This window comes from Chenopodium album, chromosome 18, assembly GCF_948465745.1.
Source record: "Chenopodium album chromosome 18, dcCheAlbu1.1, whole genome shotgun sequence".
Lineage (NCBI taxonomy): Eukaryota > Viridiplantae > Streptophyta > Magnoliopsida > Caryophyllales > Amaranthaceae > Chenopodium > Chenopodium album.
In genome coordinates this window covers 8,696,806-8,714,485 of record NC_137851.1, presented here as the reverse complement: position 1 = coordinate 8,714,485, position 17,680 = coordinate 8,696,806, and the positions used below count along the sequence as shown (strand labels likewise).

General features: G+C 35.0%; 2 protein-coding genes across 2 annotated transcripts; both read right to left on the bottom strand.

Annotated features, from left to right (window-relative positions):
* Positions 1 to 271: 271 nt before the first annotated feature.
* LOC145591733 (uncharacterized) lies at positions 272 to 1,907 on the bottom strand. The gene is made up of 2 exons (XM_081648237.1): positions 1,404 to 1,907; positions 272 to 994 (listed from the first exon to the last, which is right to left on the bottom strand). Exons 1-2 carry the CDS (start codon positions 1,905 to 1,907, stop codon positions 272 to 274), a joined length of 1,227 nt encoding a protein of 408 aa, XP_081504363.1.
* An 11,379-nt stretch (positions 1,908 to 13,286) lies between these two features.
* On the bottom strand, positions 13,287 to 15,581 carry LOC145591732 (uncharacterized). Its single transcript, XM_081648236.1, has 2 exons — positions 14,961 to 15,581; positions 13,287 to 14,054 (listed from the first exon to the last, which is right to left on the bottom strand). The coding sequence occupies exons 1-2, from the start codon at positions 15,579 to 15,581 to the stop codon at positions 13,287 to 13,289; spliced, it is 1,389 nt and encodes a 462-aa protein (XP_081504362.1).
* Between the last annotated feature and the right edge of the window lie 2,099 nt (positions 15,582 to 17,680).

The window sequence follows — 17,680 nt, the reverse complement described above, 5'->3', positions numbered from 1 at the left end:
TAAACTTTATATCACATAATACTTGCTACAATATTCATACTTGGAAAACGAAAAATCAAGTATATTTGGGTGTACTTTGATAAGAATACACCAATCAATCAAGTTCAAATCAGAGTAAATGGGATCATATAAAAAATAATTATACTACCTTCATTGCTTTTTAGTTGCAAGAAAGGTATTATTTGTGATACATAAAATATTCCTTTGTTGCAACTAAAAATTAAAGGTGGTAGTTTTTTTTACTAGCATACATTAGTGTAAGGTAAACAATTTATACAAACCATAGTTTGAACAATTTGAGGATCCTTGCCCTCAATTGGGGTCGTCGATTGATACACTTGACTGCGAAGAGAATGGCATGTCCGAGGAGCATCAACACCACCACGCCTACCCAAAATAAGGTAGTATTAGCTGTTGGAGCTTCACTATAAATGGTTAAAAACAAAGATTTTCCATAAGTCGCGGTTGTTGCTGTAACCGCAATCCACATGGTTATCCTCAAAATTCCCACAAAGACTCTTCCATAGGGAAGACCACTAATAAGGAGAAGTATTACACTTAACGACGAAACCAATGCTATTGTGTTCCAAATCAGTAAATTATTAAACCAAAATTGGTCATAATCATCTTCAATAGAATGACCTGCTTTATGATGACCATCTTGAGTGTCTTGCCAAAAGCCTCCGGGTGGATTGGTTGCGACCGAGAACGCCATGGTTGCTATTAGAGATGCTACCACCATTAGCGCGTTGCTTTGATTTTCTACCCAATTAATTCTATTTTTGATCTTTAGTTCATGTCTTGCCTGTAACGCGTTGGCTTGTTCTAGGGACGGTCCAATCTGTTCATCATTAGGCCATTCAACTAGAAAATTACTCACATCTTTGAAACTGCTTTCTGTTTTTAGGAGTATACGTATATCCAAAGCTGTCATCTCATTTTTGTTCATTGCGTTTACTTCAATCTTTGGGCGTTTTAACAACATTTTTACCACCTGCAACCATGTCAAGTATATATATATACGAAGTATTTATTAAGCATATATAAATTGGTAAGTTTGTGTTATTTATATCCCAGGAATTTGTTCCAAAAAAAAGTGAAATTCTAATGTAGTCGTATGACTTTTGATTACCATAATTTATTAAATTAGACAGTTGAGATTGTTTGTTTTTTTGTTTCATTTTTGATTTGTAAATTTTAATTCAATTTTTTTCTTTTTTTAATTATTTTTTATATCCAGAATTTTGAAAATAAATTTAATTTCTTAAAAATAAAAATATATTTATAATAATTAAAAATAAATCAAAAAACAAATAATCTCAACTGTCATTTAAAAATTTGTGGCAATTAAAAGTCATAAGATTACATTAAAATCATCTCAAAAAAAGACGGTTTCATCATACCTTACTTTGATTACCAATCACTGCAAGATGCAAGGCAGTATTCCCATCACTATCCTTAGAGTTGAGCAATTCGTCATCAATCAAACTCAACAAAACCTCCAAAGAATCCTCCTTATTATGCTTGATGCACAAATGTAACACAAATTCACCTCCATTGGTCCGTTCACGAACTACGTGAGGATTCGCATTATAAAGTATTCGAAGCACATCGATATTATTATTTACCACAGCAACATGAATCGGGGTCATCCCATCTTGATCGCGCACAAAACACATGTTAGGACTTGCCGCGAGCAACGTTTTGACAATCTCTAAATGCCCCATTTCAGCTGCTACATGTAACGGCGACTTCATCAAGTGTTTCGATCTTTGATTGATGCTTCGATTGAGGATAAGTCGATCTTCTTCGAGCAACTTTATCAAGGATTGCACGTCTCCCTCAAAAGTTGCATGATACAGCTTTGTTACGGCAAACGACTGGCTTCTTTCTATTTGTACTTCCATATATCTGCGATTAATTAAAAAACAAATATATATATATATATATATATATATATATATATATATATATATATATATATATATATATATATATATATATATATATATATTTGCTTGGTGGGTCTTGCATGGTATCTTACTACTCCACTATCCTATAGATTTTAAGTTACTTTCTCCATTCCATAATTCGATTTAATTACTCAAAAATATATATGTATACAAAATTAATTAAGGACCGTGAACAAAGTAGGTGGAAGGTTATTCAATTGCCACAATAAAAATATAGCCATTATAATAAGAGTAAATCTCAACCCTTCATTTATTTGGATTAATCTTGTTCATCCATTTTCTTATACTTTGACCTTCAAAAAAAAAAAAAAACTCCCTAACTGCTTTCTTCATTAAAATGGCAAAAACTGCAAAATGGTAGAAGTTTGTAACGTCAAATATTCATATCATTTTCATGATCAAGTTGCTTTATTTTACTAATTAACCAAGATGTGGGCTAAAGTAAATCAAGATCATATAACATGAAAAAAAAATAATAATAATAATAATAAAATCAAGATTTTAAATTTTTTCTATAGTACAGCATCTATGTTATTTCTGGGTTAAAGAAAATCTTAATATGGATTTTACTTTCACCATTGCAAAAAGCTTGAGATAATACATATTCGGTGATGAAGAATGCCTATTGCAAATTTGCAAATTAAGATATCATGTTAGTTAAAGAACTTTTTACACTTATTAATTAAGAATGCCGGTTACACCGACAAATAAAAAAAAAATGAGAATGACGGCTAATTAGCCATGTAAATAGCTTAAAGCCTTGAATTAGAAATGAGAGGATATCGAGATTCATGAAAATAGAGGGAATGAAAGAGCCAAAGAGGATCTGCTTAAGGTACAATATTTAAAATATCTAATGGTCAACTTAGTGAATGGTGTAGATTTAGTATTAAAAATGAAAGGTCATGATTATAAAGTTAAAATGGCTACAAAATTATTGTAGCCATTGCAAAATTGTCCCAAAGTAGGCCCTGTTCTTTATAGTTGCTCTGCTCTACTATCCTGAAATATGCTCGACTCTGCCCAATTCCTAGGTGGTTTGATAGTTGTACGTAGCCATGTCCACTTTAATTTTAAATGCAATCTGTAAAATTAATTACTTCATATGAAAATTTTAATATGGCTAGGATGTGCAAACTTAAATATGCATGGATGGAACGAATATTGCGTGATTGCTTCAAATCCGATAATGTTTTTTTAATCATAGGCGATATAAATCTATGATTATCATATGACAAAATAAGTATCAAGAAAACCTACCAATGATGAGCAAAAAAAGACCCGATTACAATCAACCTGAAATTGTTTTTGAGAAAGTGACTCAAAATTTGGATCGTCTAAAGCTCTTAAAGCCTTAAAGGTATGTACGTTTTTGTTGAACGAGTAAAACTCTTAAATAATGATCATCTAATATGATATCGATCGAATATAGGGCTGCCAACTAATCAAACATTACTTTCAAAAGACTACAAATTCGCATCAATGGAGCGAATTGACATTGCATGTATTGATTTTCATATCCAAACAAATAAACAAGTATATATGCCGTGAGATTAATCTACGACAATATAAAATTTATTTTTGACAATATATTTTTAAAAAAATACTCAATTAAAAATTATAAAAAAAAAAAAAAAAGTTTCCAAAATCTAATTACTAGGTAGTACGTGGTTTGCTTTCAAAAAAAAAAAAGGTAGTACGTGGTTCAAATTTAGCTCCTTTTAAGAGGTTATGGTGAGTTCTCCACGGTCAAGGATAATAATAATAATAATAATAATAAATATTAGGCATGTATTTTTTCAAATACAAATTTTCATATGTGGTTAACTATACCGTGTGACTGAAATTCCTTATTTAGGGATTACTCGGTTGGTCAGAGGTTATTCGGTCGTTTAGAGGTTACTCGGTTAATCAACAGTTACTCGGTCGGTCAAAGGTTTCTTGGTCAGGGGTTACTCTCACAAACCGAATGAGTAACACCATAATAAGTAATCTTTAACAAACATATTAACTCCTTAAAAGTAATCCCTAAATAAGTAACCTCAAGCCACAAAAAAAAAAAAAAAAAAAAAAAAAAAAAATCAGATTCTATTTACTACTCTGTATGATGTTACACCATTTCCAGCCAATAAAACATGAGAGTGCCGGGAAGCTAAACTCCAAGATTTTCTATATAGCCATTAATTACACTATGGCTGTCTATTTTGTAGAGGAAGATACGAATCCTCTATAACTAACTTGACTAGTTCAACATAGATTAGTATTAATCTATAGTTCTTATCCTTTGTAAATAGCTTGTTAGTCGTTTAGTCTATCCTTAGCATAGTTAGTGTATATCTTTACCTTGTTAATACTCTAGGCCTTAGCTTTTGTAACCTACTGTAAGCCTATTTAAAGGCTCTCATTATCTCAATGGAAATCATCAAGCTTTCCACTCATTCATAATATCTTATATGGTATCGAGCCTTTGATCCTCTTATTTTTTTTTTCCACCTGCTATTCACTTTCTCTTCTCACCATGAATAATTCTATTATCCCTAATAATGATGACCCCACTAAGCCTTTCACTATTCTTCAATTACACAATACTATCAAACTCACTGGTACAAACTATATAGCCTGGAAGACACAAATGCAAGCGCACCTTCTAGGCTATGATCTCTTTAAGTTCGTTGATGGAACTTATCCATCTCCTCCTGCTTCCATCACCAAAGATGATGTGTCTATCCCTAACCCCGAGGCACTTCCATGGTTCCGTCAAGATCGTCTTGTCTTTGGTGCTCTTGTCGGTTCTTTATCTCAGGATCTTGTTCCATTGGTGTCTCAGTCAACGTCTTCTCAAGATGCATGGGAAATCCTTGCTTCAACCTATGCAAACCCGTCTCGTGGACACTTGAAGCAAATCAAGGATCATCTTGCTCACATTACTAAGGGTACTCTTTCAATTACCAATTACATGCAAGCTATTAAACAATGTACTGATCGTTTAGCTACCATGGGTAAACCAATGGACCAAGAGGATATTATTGACAAAATTTTGCAGGGTCTTGATTATGAGACTTACAAGCCTATCATTGATGTCGTGAATGCACGAGACACTATTATTTCTTTTGAAGAGCTTCATGAGAAATTAATCACTCGTGAGCTTGCTGCCAAGAATGCATCAAATGTACCTTCCACCTCCTACCCTGCGACTGCCTTAGCTGCTCAATCTCGTCCCCAATACAAGGGCAAGCAGCAATGGAATCCTACCCCGGGCTTATTACCAAAACCTATGCCTTCTACCATGCATCAATCACAAGAAACTCGTCCACAACGACCCTTTCTTGGCAAATGTCAGTGGTGTCGAACCTCTGGTCATGCTCTTAATCAATGCCCAATGTTCAAGGCACAATTCCCTTCAATTCAAGTTCCTACACCTACACAAGCTCGGGCCAACATCCCCCTTACCTTTTGGCCTCATGCTTTTTCTACAGCAACATACCTCATTAACCGATTGCCAACCCCCACTCTTGACAATGCCTCTCCATTTCTCAAATTATTTGGCACACCACCAAATTACAACAAGTTACAAAATTTTGGATGCCTATGCTACCCCTGGCTTTGGCCCTATGCTGCCCACAAACTCGATAATCGCTCACTTCCGTGCATATTTGTGGGTTACTCCTCTTCCCAAAGTGCATACTACTGTCTACATCTCTCATCCATGAAGCTATACACTTCTCGACATGTAAAATTCATCGACAATGCTTTTCCATACTCGGAACTTTCCCCTCCATCCAATACTCCTTCTCATTCAACAGTAGAAGAATGGTGCACTGTCTCTCTCCCTGTGCTAAATCAGCCCCTGCTTCAATCTTCTCCAACTCCTACACCACCATCTCCTTCCCCTCCTCCTCCTCCTTCCCCTCCTCCTCCTCCTCCTTCCCGAACAATGACTACTAGGCTTCAAAACAATATAGTCAAACCAAATCCCAAATTTGCCCATGTGATCACCACTCAAACTCAACCATGTGAGCCTCGTAACATCACTCAAGCACTCAAAGATCCCCAATGGCGCAATGCTATGAGTGATGAGTATGCTGCCCTCACTCGCAATGCTACGTGGGAATTAGTGCCATCTCATCCCTCTCAAAATATTGTTGGGTGTAAGTGGGTTTATCGGATCAAGTATAAAGCAAATGGTGCTATTGAACGGTATAAAGCTCGGCTTGTAGCCAAGGGATTTCATCAAAGGCCGGGGATTGACTACTCTGAAACTTTTAGTCCAGTGATTAAACCTACTACAGTTCGTCTTATGCTCTCATTAGCCATCACAAATGGGTGGTCGATCCGCCAACTTGACATCAACAATGCTTCCTTCAAGGTCATCTTTCTGAAGACGTGTTTATGTCTCAACCTCCGGGCTTTATAGACAAGGATTTTCCTTCTCATGTTTGTAAGCTAAAGAAGGCCATATATGGGCTAAAACAAGCCCCAAGGGCATGGTACTAGGAGCTTCGCAATTTTTTACTGTCATATGGATTTCGCAACTCAATAGCAGATTCTTCACTCTTCACATATGCTCAAAATAATGTCATCTTCTATCTTCTAGTATATGTTGATGACATCATTGTCATGGGTCCATCTACTTCCGCACTCCAAACCTTCATCACCAGCCTTGCCACTCGCTTCTCTTTGAAGGACTTAGGTAATTTATCCTACTTTCTTGGTGTTGAAGTTCTCCCTCATTCACATGGCTTATTTTTAAGTCAAAAGAAATACATAAATGATATTCTAGACAAAGTTAAAATGACAGATGCTAAACCGGTTCCGACTCCTATGATCACTCATCCCCCTCTTAGTATAACTGATGGTACACCTCTTCCAAACCCAACAGAATATAGAGCACCTGTGGGCAGCCTACAATACCTTTCCCTTACTAGACCGGATGTCTCCTTTGCTATCAATCGACTCTCTCAATATCTGCACAAGCCCACTGATGTTCATTGGGCTGCACTAAAGATATCTAAACGGTACTTCTCATCATGGGCTCATCTTGCACCGTAACTCTCCTACACAACTTCATGCATTTTGTGATGCTGATTGGACAGGTGATAGGGACAATTACATATCTACAACGGGCTACATTGTTTATTTGGGTCGAAATCCCTTGTCTTGGAGTTCAAAGAAGCAAAAGAGCTTAGCTACATCCTCGACCGATGCTGAATTTCGAGCAGTAGCCTCTACAACTGCAGAGGTTTTGTGGCTTCAATCCTTACTACAGGAACTTAATGTACACATTCCCCTTGCTCCAAGTATCTATTGTGACAACCTAGGAGCTACTAATTACTCAGCTAATCCAGTGTTTCATTCCCGAATGAAACATCTTGCTGTAGCTTTTCACTTTGTTCGTGAACAAGTTCAACGCGGCACATTGCGAGTTCAACATATTTCTGGCCGTGATCAACTTGCGGATGCTCTAACAAAGCCACTGGCTAGGACACGTTTTCATGAGTTGTTCTCCAAGATTGGCCTTGCTCAAAAGACCGTCCATCTTGCGGGGGTGTATCGAAGATACGAATCCTCTATAACTAACTTGACTAGTTCAACATAGATTAGTATTAATCTATTGTTCTTATCCTTTGTAAATAGCTTGTTAGTCGTTTAGTCTATCCTTAGCATAGTTAGTGTATATCTTTACCTTGTTAATACTCTAGGCCTTAGCTTTTGTAACCTACTGTAAGCCTATTTAAAGGCTCTCATTATCTCAATGGAAATCATCAAGCTTTCCACTCATTCATAATATCTTATAGATTCTTCCCAATTCCTCTGCTTCGTACTCGGTATGATTTTGTAATTGAGCTTTTTACATGAAAACACTCAATTTCCTAATTACACTATTAGTTATTTCATCCGTTCTTTAATTTTAATATTGTATTATGTTAACTTTTACACTATTCGCATATGCTTTCTTTCGCTTATCTCTGGCCGGTCCATATATAGATACATGTGCCAAGCAAGAATACAACCCAACCTTATCTAATTTTGAATTAGATGTAAATGGGTTGTTACATCAAGTCAATTTTTTCCAACTTTAGCATTGATTAATTATTCCTCTTTTTCATACATAAAAACTCTTAACATATTTTTTTTATTTCTCCTTTTCAAAGCTCAAAATTCTCACATGTTTTTAGTAAAATATTCCCTTTTTTTTTTTTGTGATAAACCAAACTTATTATGTTCAATGATTGATGGATATCATTCAATATTCACCATATTAATTATTAGCGTCTAGCTTATTCCCATATAATGTCCACTTCTTAACTTCTATCACCACATTACCTGATTACCGCAACCATGCATCTCTATCATGAGTTTGATTATGACCCACATTTCACCCCACTTTACTTTTAGTATTAGATCAACAATTTATAGTGCTACGTTATAATGTTTTTATTACTTTATTAAAGTAAGGTTACTTTTTCGTCTTTGAAAATAAAGTCTTTAATTTATAGTTCAAATCATCTTCAAATAATTCTTTTTCATATTCATTGATCACAAATTGAAGTTGTAAATCTTGTAATGGTTCTCATCCTATATATTCGGATCTTTTAACAAAATGGCTAATTTTATAAAAGTATTTACCAAAATGGCTAATTGTAAAATTTAATTCCAAAACTAGCTATATTGTTGACTTAGAAGGATATTGTCTATTTCTTGTTTTCCTTTGCACCGGCTACTTTTTTGGGTTTTTTTATTTAATTTTTTTTTAATTTTAATTTTTAAAAGCCTTGCGTAAACAGTTGCTCATAATAATAAAATCTAGTTTCATTATAAAAAAAATTAAAAAAAAAAAACAAAACCTAAATTTTTGTCTAGATTGTATCACAAAAAGGATTTTTGAGTAGTATTGTTCTATCAAAACAATAACCACAAATTATACGATGATTAGGGATTTTAAAATGAAGATATTGTTCATTTTTTCATGTCTGCTAATTGTATGCTTTTGCTAACGTCGGCTAATTTTGAATATTGTTGAGTTTAATGTGCATAAAAGATAAAACGTATATATAATATACAGAAGGTTTTGTGTGAGTCCGTTTTACGTGAGTCTAGTTTATAATGTATACTCCCATCCCCTAGCCACTGTTACTGCCCAGCCCCTGCCGGCGGCCGGCGACCTTCTCCCTCCCAACCCCCGGTGCCGGCGACAATAACTACAACGAATAATTCGACAATTTTCAAGCACAAACACTTATAATTCACTGAATTGCAATTTTTAGAATTGAGAATATAAATCTTCCATACCATCTGCATCTTTCACATTAACATCAAGTTTCAATTCCTCTAACAAATACTTGCAAACTTTAGTATGCCCTTCTTTGGCCGCGAAATGAAGGGCGGTTCAATCATTAGCATCTTTAACATCTGCCACTGTGATCAAAGAAAAACAATGAAACAAATTATAACTTAGTCGAATTGATAGCAAAAAGAGGAGAGAGAAAAAAGGTGGGTACAAAGAGGCCTGCGAGAGCTACAGAACCACACTCGGCAGCCATTGATGGAGTAGAAGAAAAAAGTGGATACAAAGAGGACTTGCGAGAGCTACAATCTAAAACCTGATAAATATAATTTAATACCTCACTACTAAAATTCGGCCAAATTGCGACCGCCTCAAACAGTCGCAGAAACTAGCAAAAACGGTCGCAAAACATAATTGCGACCGTCAACGGTCGTAACATGCCGGTCGTTATTCTCCTGGTCGCAAAAAAACAAAATTACGACCGTTTGACGGTCGCAGATTTTTTGCGACCGTTTTTACTATTTTCAACGACCGTTAATAAAACGGTCGCAGATATTAATAATTGCGACCGCTTTATGAAACGGTCGCAGATCTTGAAATTAGTGACCGTCATAACAATCGCAAAAAGTTTTAAAAAAAAAAAAAAGAGAAAACAGTCCCATCACCCACCCACCCTTGACCCAGATCCACCGAAACTAGATCCCACCCAAACCACCACCACTGCCCACCCTAAACAACCACTAGCCGCCCACCTTCAACCACCAATATTCACCACCACACCCACGTACCCTTAACCCAGAAAAACATAAATTTATCAAAAAAAATTAACCCAGAAATTTAACTAACAAACATCCGATTAAACCAACAAAAACAACCCATATAATTTCGAACAAATTTACAAAAATCAAACAAAAAATCGGAAACAAAAAAAAGCAACATAAATTACTCAAAACAATTTAAGCCACAAATAAAATGCACAAAAATTAAACAAAAAATCAACAAAAAATACGAACACAAATCAAACCCACAAACACTAAGCAATATTTCAAAAATTCAACTCAAAAAAACCCACAAAAATTCGAACAATCACACAATTTCGACAAAAATCGAACCACTATTCGAACGAAATCAACAAAAATTCAAACCAAAAGTCGAAAATCACACAAAAATCGAACCAAAACTCAACAAAAACACAAACAAAAATCGGAAAAAAAATTGAACAATCATGGAAATAAGAGAACAAATTAAAACAACAAAAATTGAAAATAAACAAAAATATAATAAAAATTCAGAGAAAAAACACATACCTCTCACAAAACTTCTTCCTCTTTAGGTTTTTATGGTCAAATTCGACCATAAAAACTCCAGATCTGGAATTTTTATGGTCGAATTTGACCATTAATACCAAACTTTGACGAGAATACAACACCACACTTCATTAGTTGACAGAAATCCTAAGAAAAAGATAAGATGAAGAAGAAACAAAGAAACAGAGATGGAGCGAAAATCCTAAGGAAAAAGAACGAAAAGGAGAAGAGGAAAGAATACGGGAGGGAGAATAGGAGGAAATTTAGTTGCTTTGTTTGGTTTCTCGGCAATGAAAGTCAGAAAATAGGAGATGAGAGTGAAAGAGGAAATGAATTAGAGAGAGGAGGAACGTGAGAAGGAAGAGAAGGAAAGAGAAGAGATAAGGAAAATGAAGGAAGATCAGCGGCTGTGTAAAAAAATTAGGGTTAGTGTGAGTTGGAATCCCTTTTATACCCTATTTAAAAATAAAAAATAAAAAAAACAATTGCGACCGTTAAAACGGTCGCAAAATTAGAAATCTGCGACCGTTTTAGAGGCGGTCGCAGATTATGACATTTACGACCGTCTCTTTGACGGTCGCAGATTATGATATTTACGACTGTCTCTTAGACGGTCGCAGATTATGACATTTACGACCGTCTTTGACGGTCGCAGATTATGACTTTTACGACCGTCTATTTGACGGTCGCAGATTATGACAATTACAACCGTCTTTGACGGTCGCAAACGATTTAATTTAATTTAGAATTATTTTTAATTGTTCAAACATGCTAGCGACCGTCTAAAAAGCTAAAAACGGTCGCAATACGGTCGCAAATTTGCGACCGTTGTCAAAGCAGTCGTAACATTGCGACCGCATAGAAAAACGGTCGCAAATTTCATAATTTGCAACCGTTTTTCAGACGGTCGTAGAAAAACGGTCGCAATTTAGCCGAATTTTAGTAGTGCCTAACCATTATTATCTAATTTATGACCCTTATAATCTAATATCTGATATTTATAATCTAATACTATTATTATCTAATTTTTGACAATTAATACCTAATATCTTATAATTATAATCTAATATCTAATCATTATTATCTAATTTCTAATACTTTTTATCTAATATTTGATATTTATAACTTAATATCTGACCATTATTATCTAATTTCTGACAATTAAGAATTTTTTTTTCTGTTTATATGACCGGACTCACGTGAGTCCGTTCTACATAATACTTTACCTATATTATATGTGATATATAATGGCAGGCAATGAATATGTTCGAAGAACAATCTGCTGCATCTCAATTACTTGATCTTGTAAGCCATTCTTGCGCCTTTGATGTGAATATGGATCATCTTAGCTTTTCTCGGATATAGGGGCTAATGAGGTTCCAATGCTCAAATGAGATAATAAAAAATGTTGATGAGAATAATAATTTTGAAGTTCTTGAATTTGACTTTGAAATTGAATATGAAGAGCCCCCACATTCAGATTTTATTGATCATGTTCACTTTGGACATGATAATAATTACGAATTTAGTTATTCTCTAGATGTTAGCCTTGATTATCTATTACACAAGGGTCAAGAGTTTGGTGACAAAGATAAATTTATTGATTATGTCACGAGATATGCAGATATGCGATATGCTATATCTGTGAACTTGCATTGTTCATGGCAAGCTGCCAAGTAATCGTGAAAAGGCATGATTATCAATTACTGGCCTTCCAATTTTCCAACAAATAAAACCAAAAAAAAAAATTAAAAATAAATCCAAATAGACAAATTAAAATAAAAAATAACCTAAAAAAGTGAACCAAACCGGTTCAAGAAATAAAGAATTTTTCTTCCAAATCATTAATTTAGCTAGTTTTGGAATTAAAATTTATAATTAGTCATTTTGGTAAATAGTTTTGTAAAATTAGCCATTTTGGTAAAAGATCCTATATATTCTCTATAGAGTAGTAATGTTTAAGTTTGTATCTATATATGGACCGGCCGGAGATGTAATGGTTCTCATCCTATATTCTATATAGAGTACTAAGAGTAGTAATGATTAAGTTTGTGTCAATATATGAAACAACGAATTGAATAAGAATACTTTATATTGGAGTACAATAGCACTGTTAAACTTGGCAGTTTGGTTTCGGTTCAATTTGAAACATGTCAGTTTGAAATCAGTTCAAATGAACTATGGGTCAGTTTCGATTCCATTCAAATTATTATGGGTTCGTTTTGTTTTGGTTTATTTTTGTGTGATTTTAATTCAGTTTGGCTTGTAAACAGTTTGGGTAGTAAACGGTTCGATGTAAATGAGTTGTGATTTGTAAGCGGTTTAGTGTAAACAATTTTTAATCCGGTTCAAACAGTTTCGGGTTAGAAATGATTCGGGTTAATTAACAACGATTCGGTTTGGTTCTATTACACTTCGGTAATTAATGACCATACATGGGTAAGTTTAGCAAAGTACAAGTACGCAATTAATAGCATACATGGGGTATATAAAACATAAACTACTACATTCTACATTAGAAGTACCTCAGGAGGGCTCCCTAATGTTTTTTTATCTTACCTAAATAAATAAATACTACCTCCGATTGTTTTTAATTGTAACTTTGGAATATTTTACATCTCTCAAATAATACCCCAAAGTTGCAACTAAAAAAAATTGGAGATAGTAAATAAAATAAACTACTACAATCTACAAGTACAAGTATTAGAGAATTAATGACCATTAAACATGGTTGGTCGAATTAGAGTTATCAAAAGTGTTAGTTAACCAAGGAAAACACCTCTTGCAGAAACCTTTAAGTGATCGTCTCTTTTGCCAACCAATCAACTTGAGTATGAATCGCACAAAATGTCCAAAGAGGAAGAAAACCATCACCCCAACCCAAGCAATAAGAGAGAATGTATATGAAATCCAACCTCTTCCTCCCGATTGAGGTCCATCAAGGAGGCGGGCGGCGAAGTAGTAAGTAAACGACGTTGCAGTGACAGCAATCCACAAGGTTATCCGCAAAATCAACAAGAAATGTCGCTTAAATGGAAGGCCGCTAATAAGGAGAAGAATGACAGTTAGTGATGATATTAGTCCTGCTGTATTGCTAAATAGTAACCAATCATAAGCATCATTATATGTCCACACTGCGGCACCAGCAAAGTGGGTGTGATTCGTCCCAAAACTATTGTCACTCCAAAACATCTTATCTCCCTGCCAAACGCCTCCGGGAGGATTAATCCCGACTTGGAAAGCCATTGTTGCTATCAAGGATGCCACCACCATTAACGAAGCTCGTTGCTCCTCTAACCAAGTACCATCCGCTTGATGCTTCAGTACTGTCTTTGCTCGTCTTGCCTTGGCACGCTTTAGGAATTGCTCAACATTTTGATTTTCAGATTTGCTCAAATTTTGATTTCTGTTAATATCTACGGCCGTCATTTTGTTTATGTTAATAGCGTTTTTGTTCAACCCTTGGTATCCACTTAAAAATTCTACCATCTGCATTCATATCATGTTATTAATACGAAGTACAAATTATTAAAACTTGGAGATGAAGCATCTCTCAACCAAGTAGAGTGTTGGTATTCACTCTGTCTCAAAATTAAACCCAATTGAAATGTTACGTTCTACAAACCACATTTTAAACCATCAATATTTAAGTATGAATATTTGTCAGAAAAGGGCTTTTATGTTCACTTTCTCATTTCTTGTAAAAAAAATGAGTACCTTTGTATAAGCGATTTTTATTGTAAGAACTAAGAAGGGACCTTGTGGTCAAAAAGTGGGAGTAGACCATCGGAATCCGACAGTGATAGACACATGGGAGGCACATGATAAATATATGATTTCTTGATTTTCAAGCTAAAAAAATTGCTGGATTAATGTTTTTGGTAGGGCTGGCAATCCCTGACCCGACCCGATAACCCGAACGAACCCGACCCGAAGTTACTGAGAGAAACCCGAACCCGACCCGATCCGAACCCGAATAACCCGAATTTGACCCGATTTGACCAAAATATCATATTTCGTAATAATATCAAGTTTTACACTATTTTTGGTTGTTTCTAAGCATAACCCGAAATTGACCCGAAATCTGACCCGAACCCGACCCACTGACCCGAATTGCCACCCCTGGTTTTTGGGGTCATTTTGACCCTTAACGGTAATGACCTCTCACATTCCTTACTGTCAATAAAATAATCACCCAATATTTTTTCTTACTCTGTAATTGTAATACCCAGACAACTCTAAGCCACTTAAATCTTTTTATATTAAAGCCAATTAATTAATCTAAAACTATGTGCTGGTCAAATTATAACACTTGAGAAACGGAGTTTGTAATCAATTTTCAAAACACAAGTATTAAAAATAAAAAGATTCAAAAGAAAATCGGATTCATCTAACCTCAGAATGTTTACCAATCACTGCAAGGTGCAAGACATTATTGCCATTACTATCCTTAAAGTTGATCAACTGATTTCCATCATCATCTACCAGCTCTAACAAACGCTTAAAAGAATTCAGCTGGTTATGTTTGACACACAAATGTAATATAGTTTCACCGGCATTGGTACGCTCCTGAGCTACATAAGGGTTCGCCTGATGAAGCAGTTCAAGTGCACCAATTTGACCGTTCACAGCAGCAACAAATATAGGAGTTCTTCCATCTTGATCGCGTGCAAAGCACATATTAGGTTTCGCTATAATTAGGGCTTCAATAATCTTCAAGTGCCCTTTTGATGAGGCGATGTGTAATGGCGTTGATCTTTTTAATCTATCAATCATCTCTGCTAGTTCCGGCTTTTGACGCAAAATTTCAATTACGAAATCAAGATGTCCCTTAGCAACAGCAACATGTAACGGGGATTGCCTGAAGTTGCCTGATATTTCAATGATGCATCTTTCGAGGATAAGTGGATCTTCTTCAAGCATGTCGAGTAACAAACGCACGTTTCCTAAAAGTGCTGCGTCACATAGCCTAGTTGTTGCTAGTGATTGGTATTTGTTACCTCCACTATAACACATCTTTGGAGATGAAGAAATTAAATAGCGTTATGCTTAACGCAAAAAGGTTTTCGGCTCTCTTGTGTCGTGAGACAAGATATATTTGGTTCTCCTTGTGTCGTGAGACGAGGTTTGTGACTTGATTCGAGCATTAACATTGCTCCTTTTGATATGAGCTTGGTTTACTCTGACAGACCAAGAGATTTGAGCGTGGTTTACTCTGAAAGACCAGTAAAAGATTTGAGTGTGGTTTACTCTTAAAAGACCAAGAGATTTGAGTGTGGTTTACTCTGAAAGACCAATAAAAGATTTGAGTGTGGTTTACTCTGAAAAAACCAATATTTGATTGAGCTCGGTTTTGCTTTAGAAAAACCAAATTGTTATATTTGCAGGTTCGAAAAGAATGACGTTCCTGCTTGATTGATGATTGATGAGTTCGAAAAGATAAACGTTCTCATCGATGAAAAAGAAAAACCAAAAATTGAAGGCGACATCACAAAAGTGTGCATCTCGACTTCAACAAATTGAAGAATTTCCAATCGCAACGTTCGTGTTACTGTCGTTACGATTGCGGGAGGGTGTTAGAGATATGATATATCGGAAAATATATGTGATATATTTTCCGTATAGATATTGTTATGAGAATAATATATTTAGTATTATGTTCTGTTAAGATATTATTTAGAAAATATATTTTTATGGTTTATTGTTATGCTAGTATATCTTTAGGAAGATTGTTTCCTATCTTATGAGCCTAGGTTTTGTATAAATACTCAACCTATTGATGAATAATGATCGAGCAATACAAAGCCATTTTATTCTCTCTTCTCTCTAATTTATCATGGTATCAGAGCAAGTTAAGTCTTGGGACCGCTCACATAAACTTTCCCCCTGCCGGTGGGTTAGAAAGTTTAACCCACCGGTGGGATTCAAAATTTTGCTTCCGCTATGCAATATTAATACTCTTTATTTTTTTTCTATTTTTTTTTTGGTTGGTACACGTGATTAATCATCATATATGTGTATGTAATATCGGAAAATATATGTGTGATATATTTTCCGTACTAATCTTATTAGGAGAATAATATATTTAGATTTATTATATGTTAAGATATTATTTAGGAAGATTGTTTCCTATCTTATGAGATTATGTTTTAATTTGTATAAATACTCAACCTATTGATGAATAATAATGAAGCAATACAAAAGCCATTCTATTCTATTTCTCTCTAATTTGTCATGGTATCAAGAGCAGGTTAAATCTTGGGACCGCTTACAAAAATTTCCCCCCTGCCGGTGGGTTAGAAAGTTAAACCCACTGGTGGGATTCAAAATTTTGCTTCCGCTATGCAATATTAATATTCTTAAAATTTTTATTTTTTTGGGTTGGTACACGTATCATATATGTGTATGTGAATTTTTTTTTTGGGAGAATTTTTTTTTTTTTTTTTTTTTGGGAGTATGTGAGTGGACTTCCTCCACTATAACACATCTTTGGAGATGAAGAAATCAAATACCGTTATGCTTAACGCAAAAAGGTTTTCGGCTCTCTTGTGTCGTGGGACAAGATATATTTGGTTCTCCTTGTGCCGTGAGACGAGGTTTGTGACTTGATTCGAGCATTAACATTGCTCCTTTTGATATGAGCTTGGTTTACTCTGACAGACCAAGAGATTTCAGTGTGGTTTACTCTGAAAGACCAGTAAAAGATTTGAGTGTGGTTTACTCTTAAAAGACCAAGAGATTTGAGTGTGGTTTACTCTGAAAGACCAATAAAAGATTTGAGTGTGGTTTACTCTGAAAAAAACCAATATTTGATTGAGCTCGGTTTTGCTCTAGAAAAACCAAAATTGTTATATTTGCAGGTTCGAAAAGAATGACGTTCCTGCTTGATTGATGATTGATGAGTTCGAAAAGATGAACGTTCTCATCGTTGAAAAAGAAAAACCAAAATTGAAGGCGACATCACAAGAAGTGTGCATCTCGGCTTCAACAATTTGAAGAATTTTCAATCGCAGCGTTCGTGTTACTGCCGTTACGATTGCGGGAGGGTATTAGAGATAATATCGGAAAATATATGTGTGATATATTTTCCGTACTAATCTTATTAGGAGAATAAT

Coding starts and splice junctions, on each gene's coding strand:
- LOC145591733 (XM_081648237.1), bottom strand. CDS start 1,907: ATGGAAGTACAAATAGAAAGAAGCCAGTCGTTTGCCGTAACAAAGCTG. Junction 995..1,403: donor TGATTGGTAATCAAAGTAAG/GTATGATGAAAC, acceptor ACATGGTTGCAG/GTGGTAAAAATGTTGTTAAA.
- LOC145591732 (XM_081648236.1), bottom strand. CDS start 15,581: ATGTGTTATAGTGGAGGTAACAAATACCAATCACTAGCAACAACTAGG. Junction 14,055..14,960: donor TGATTGGTAAACATTCTGAG/GTTAGATGAATC, acceptor ATATGAATGCAG/ATGGTAGAATTTTTAAGTGG.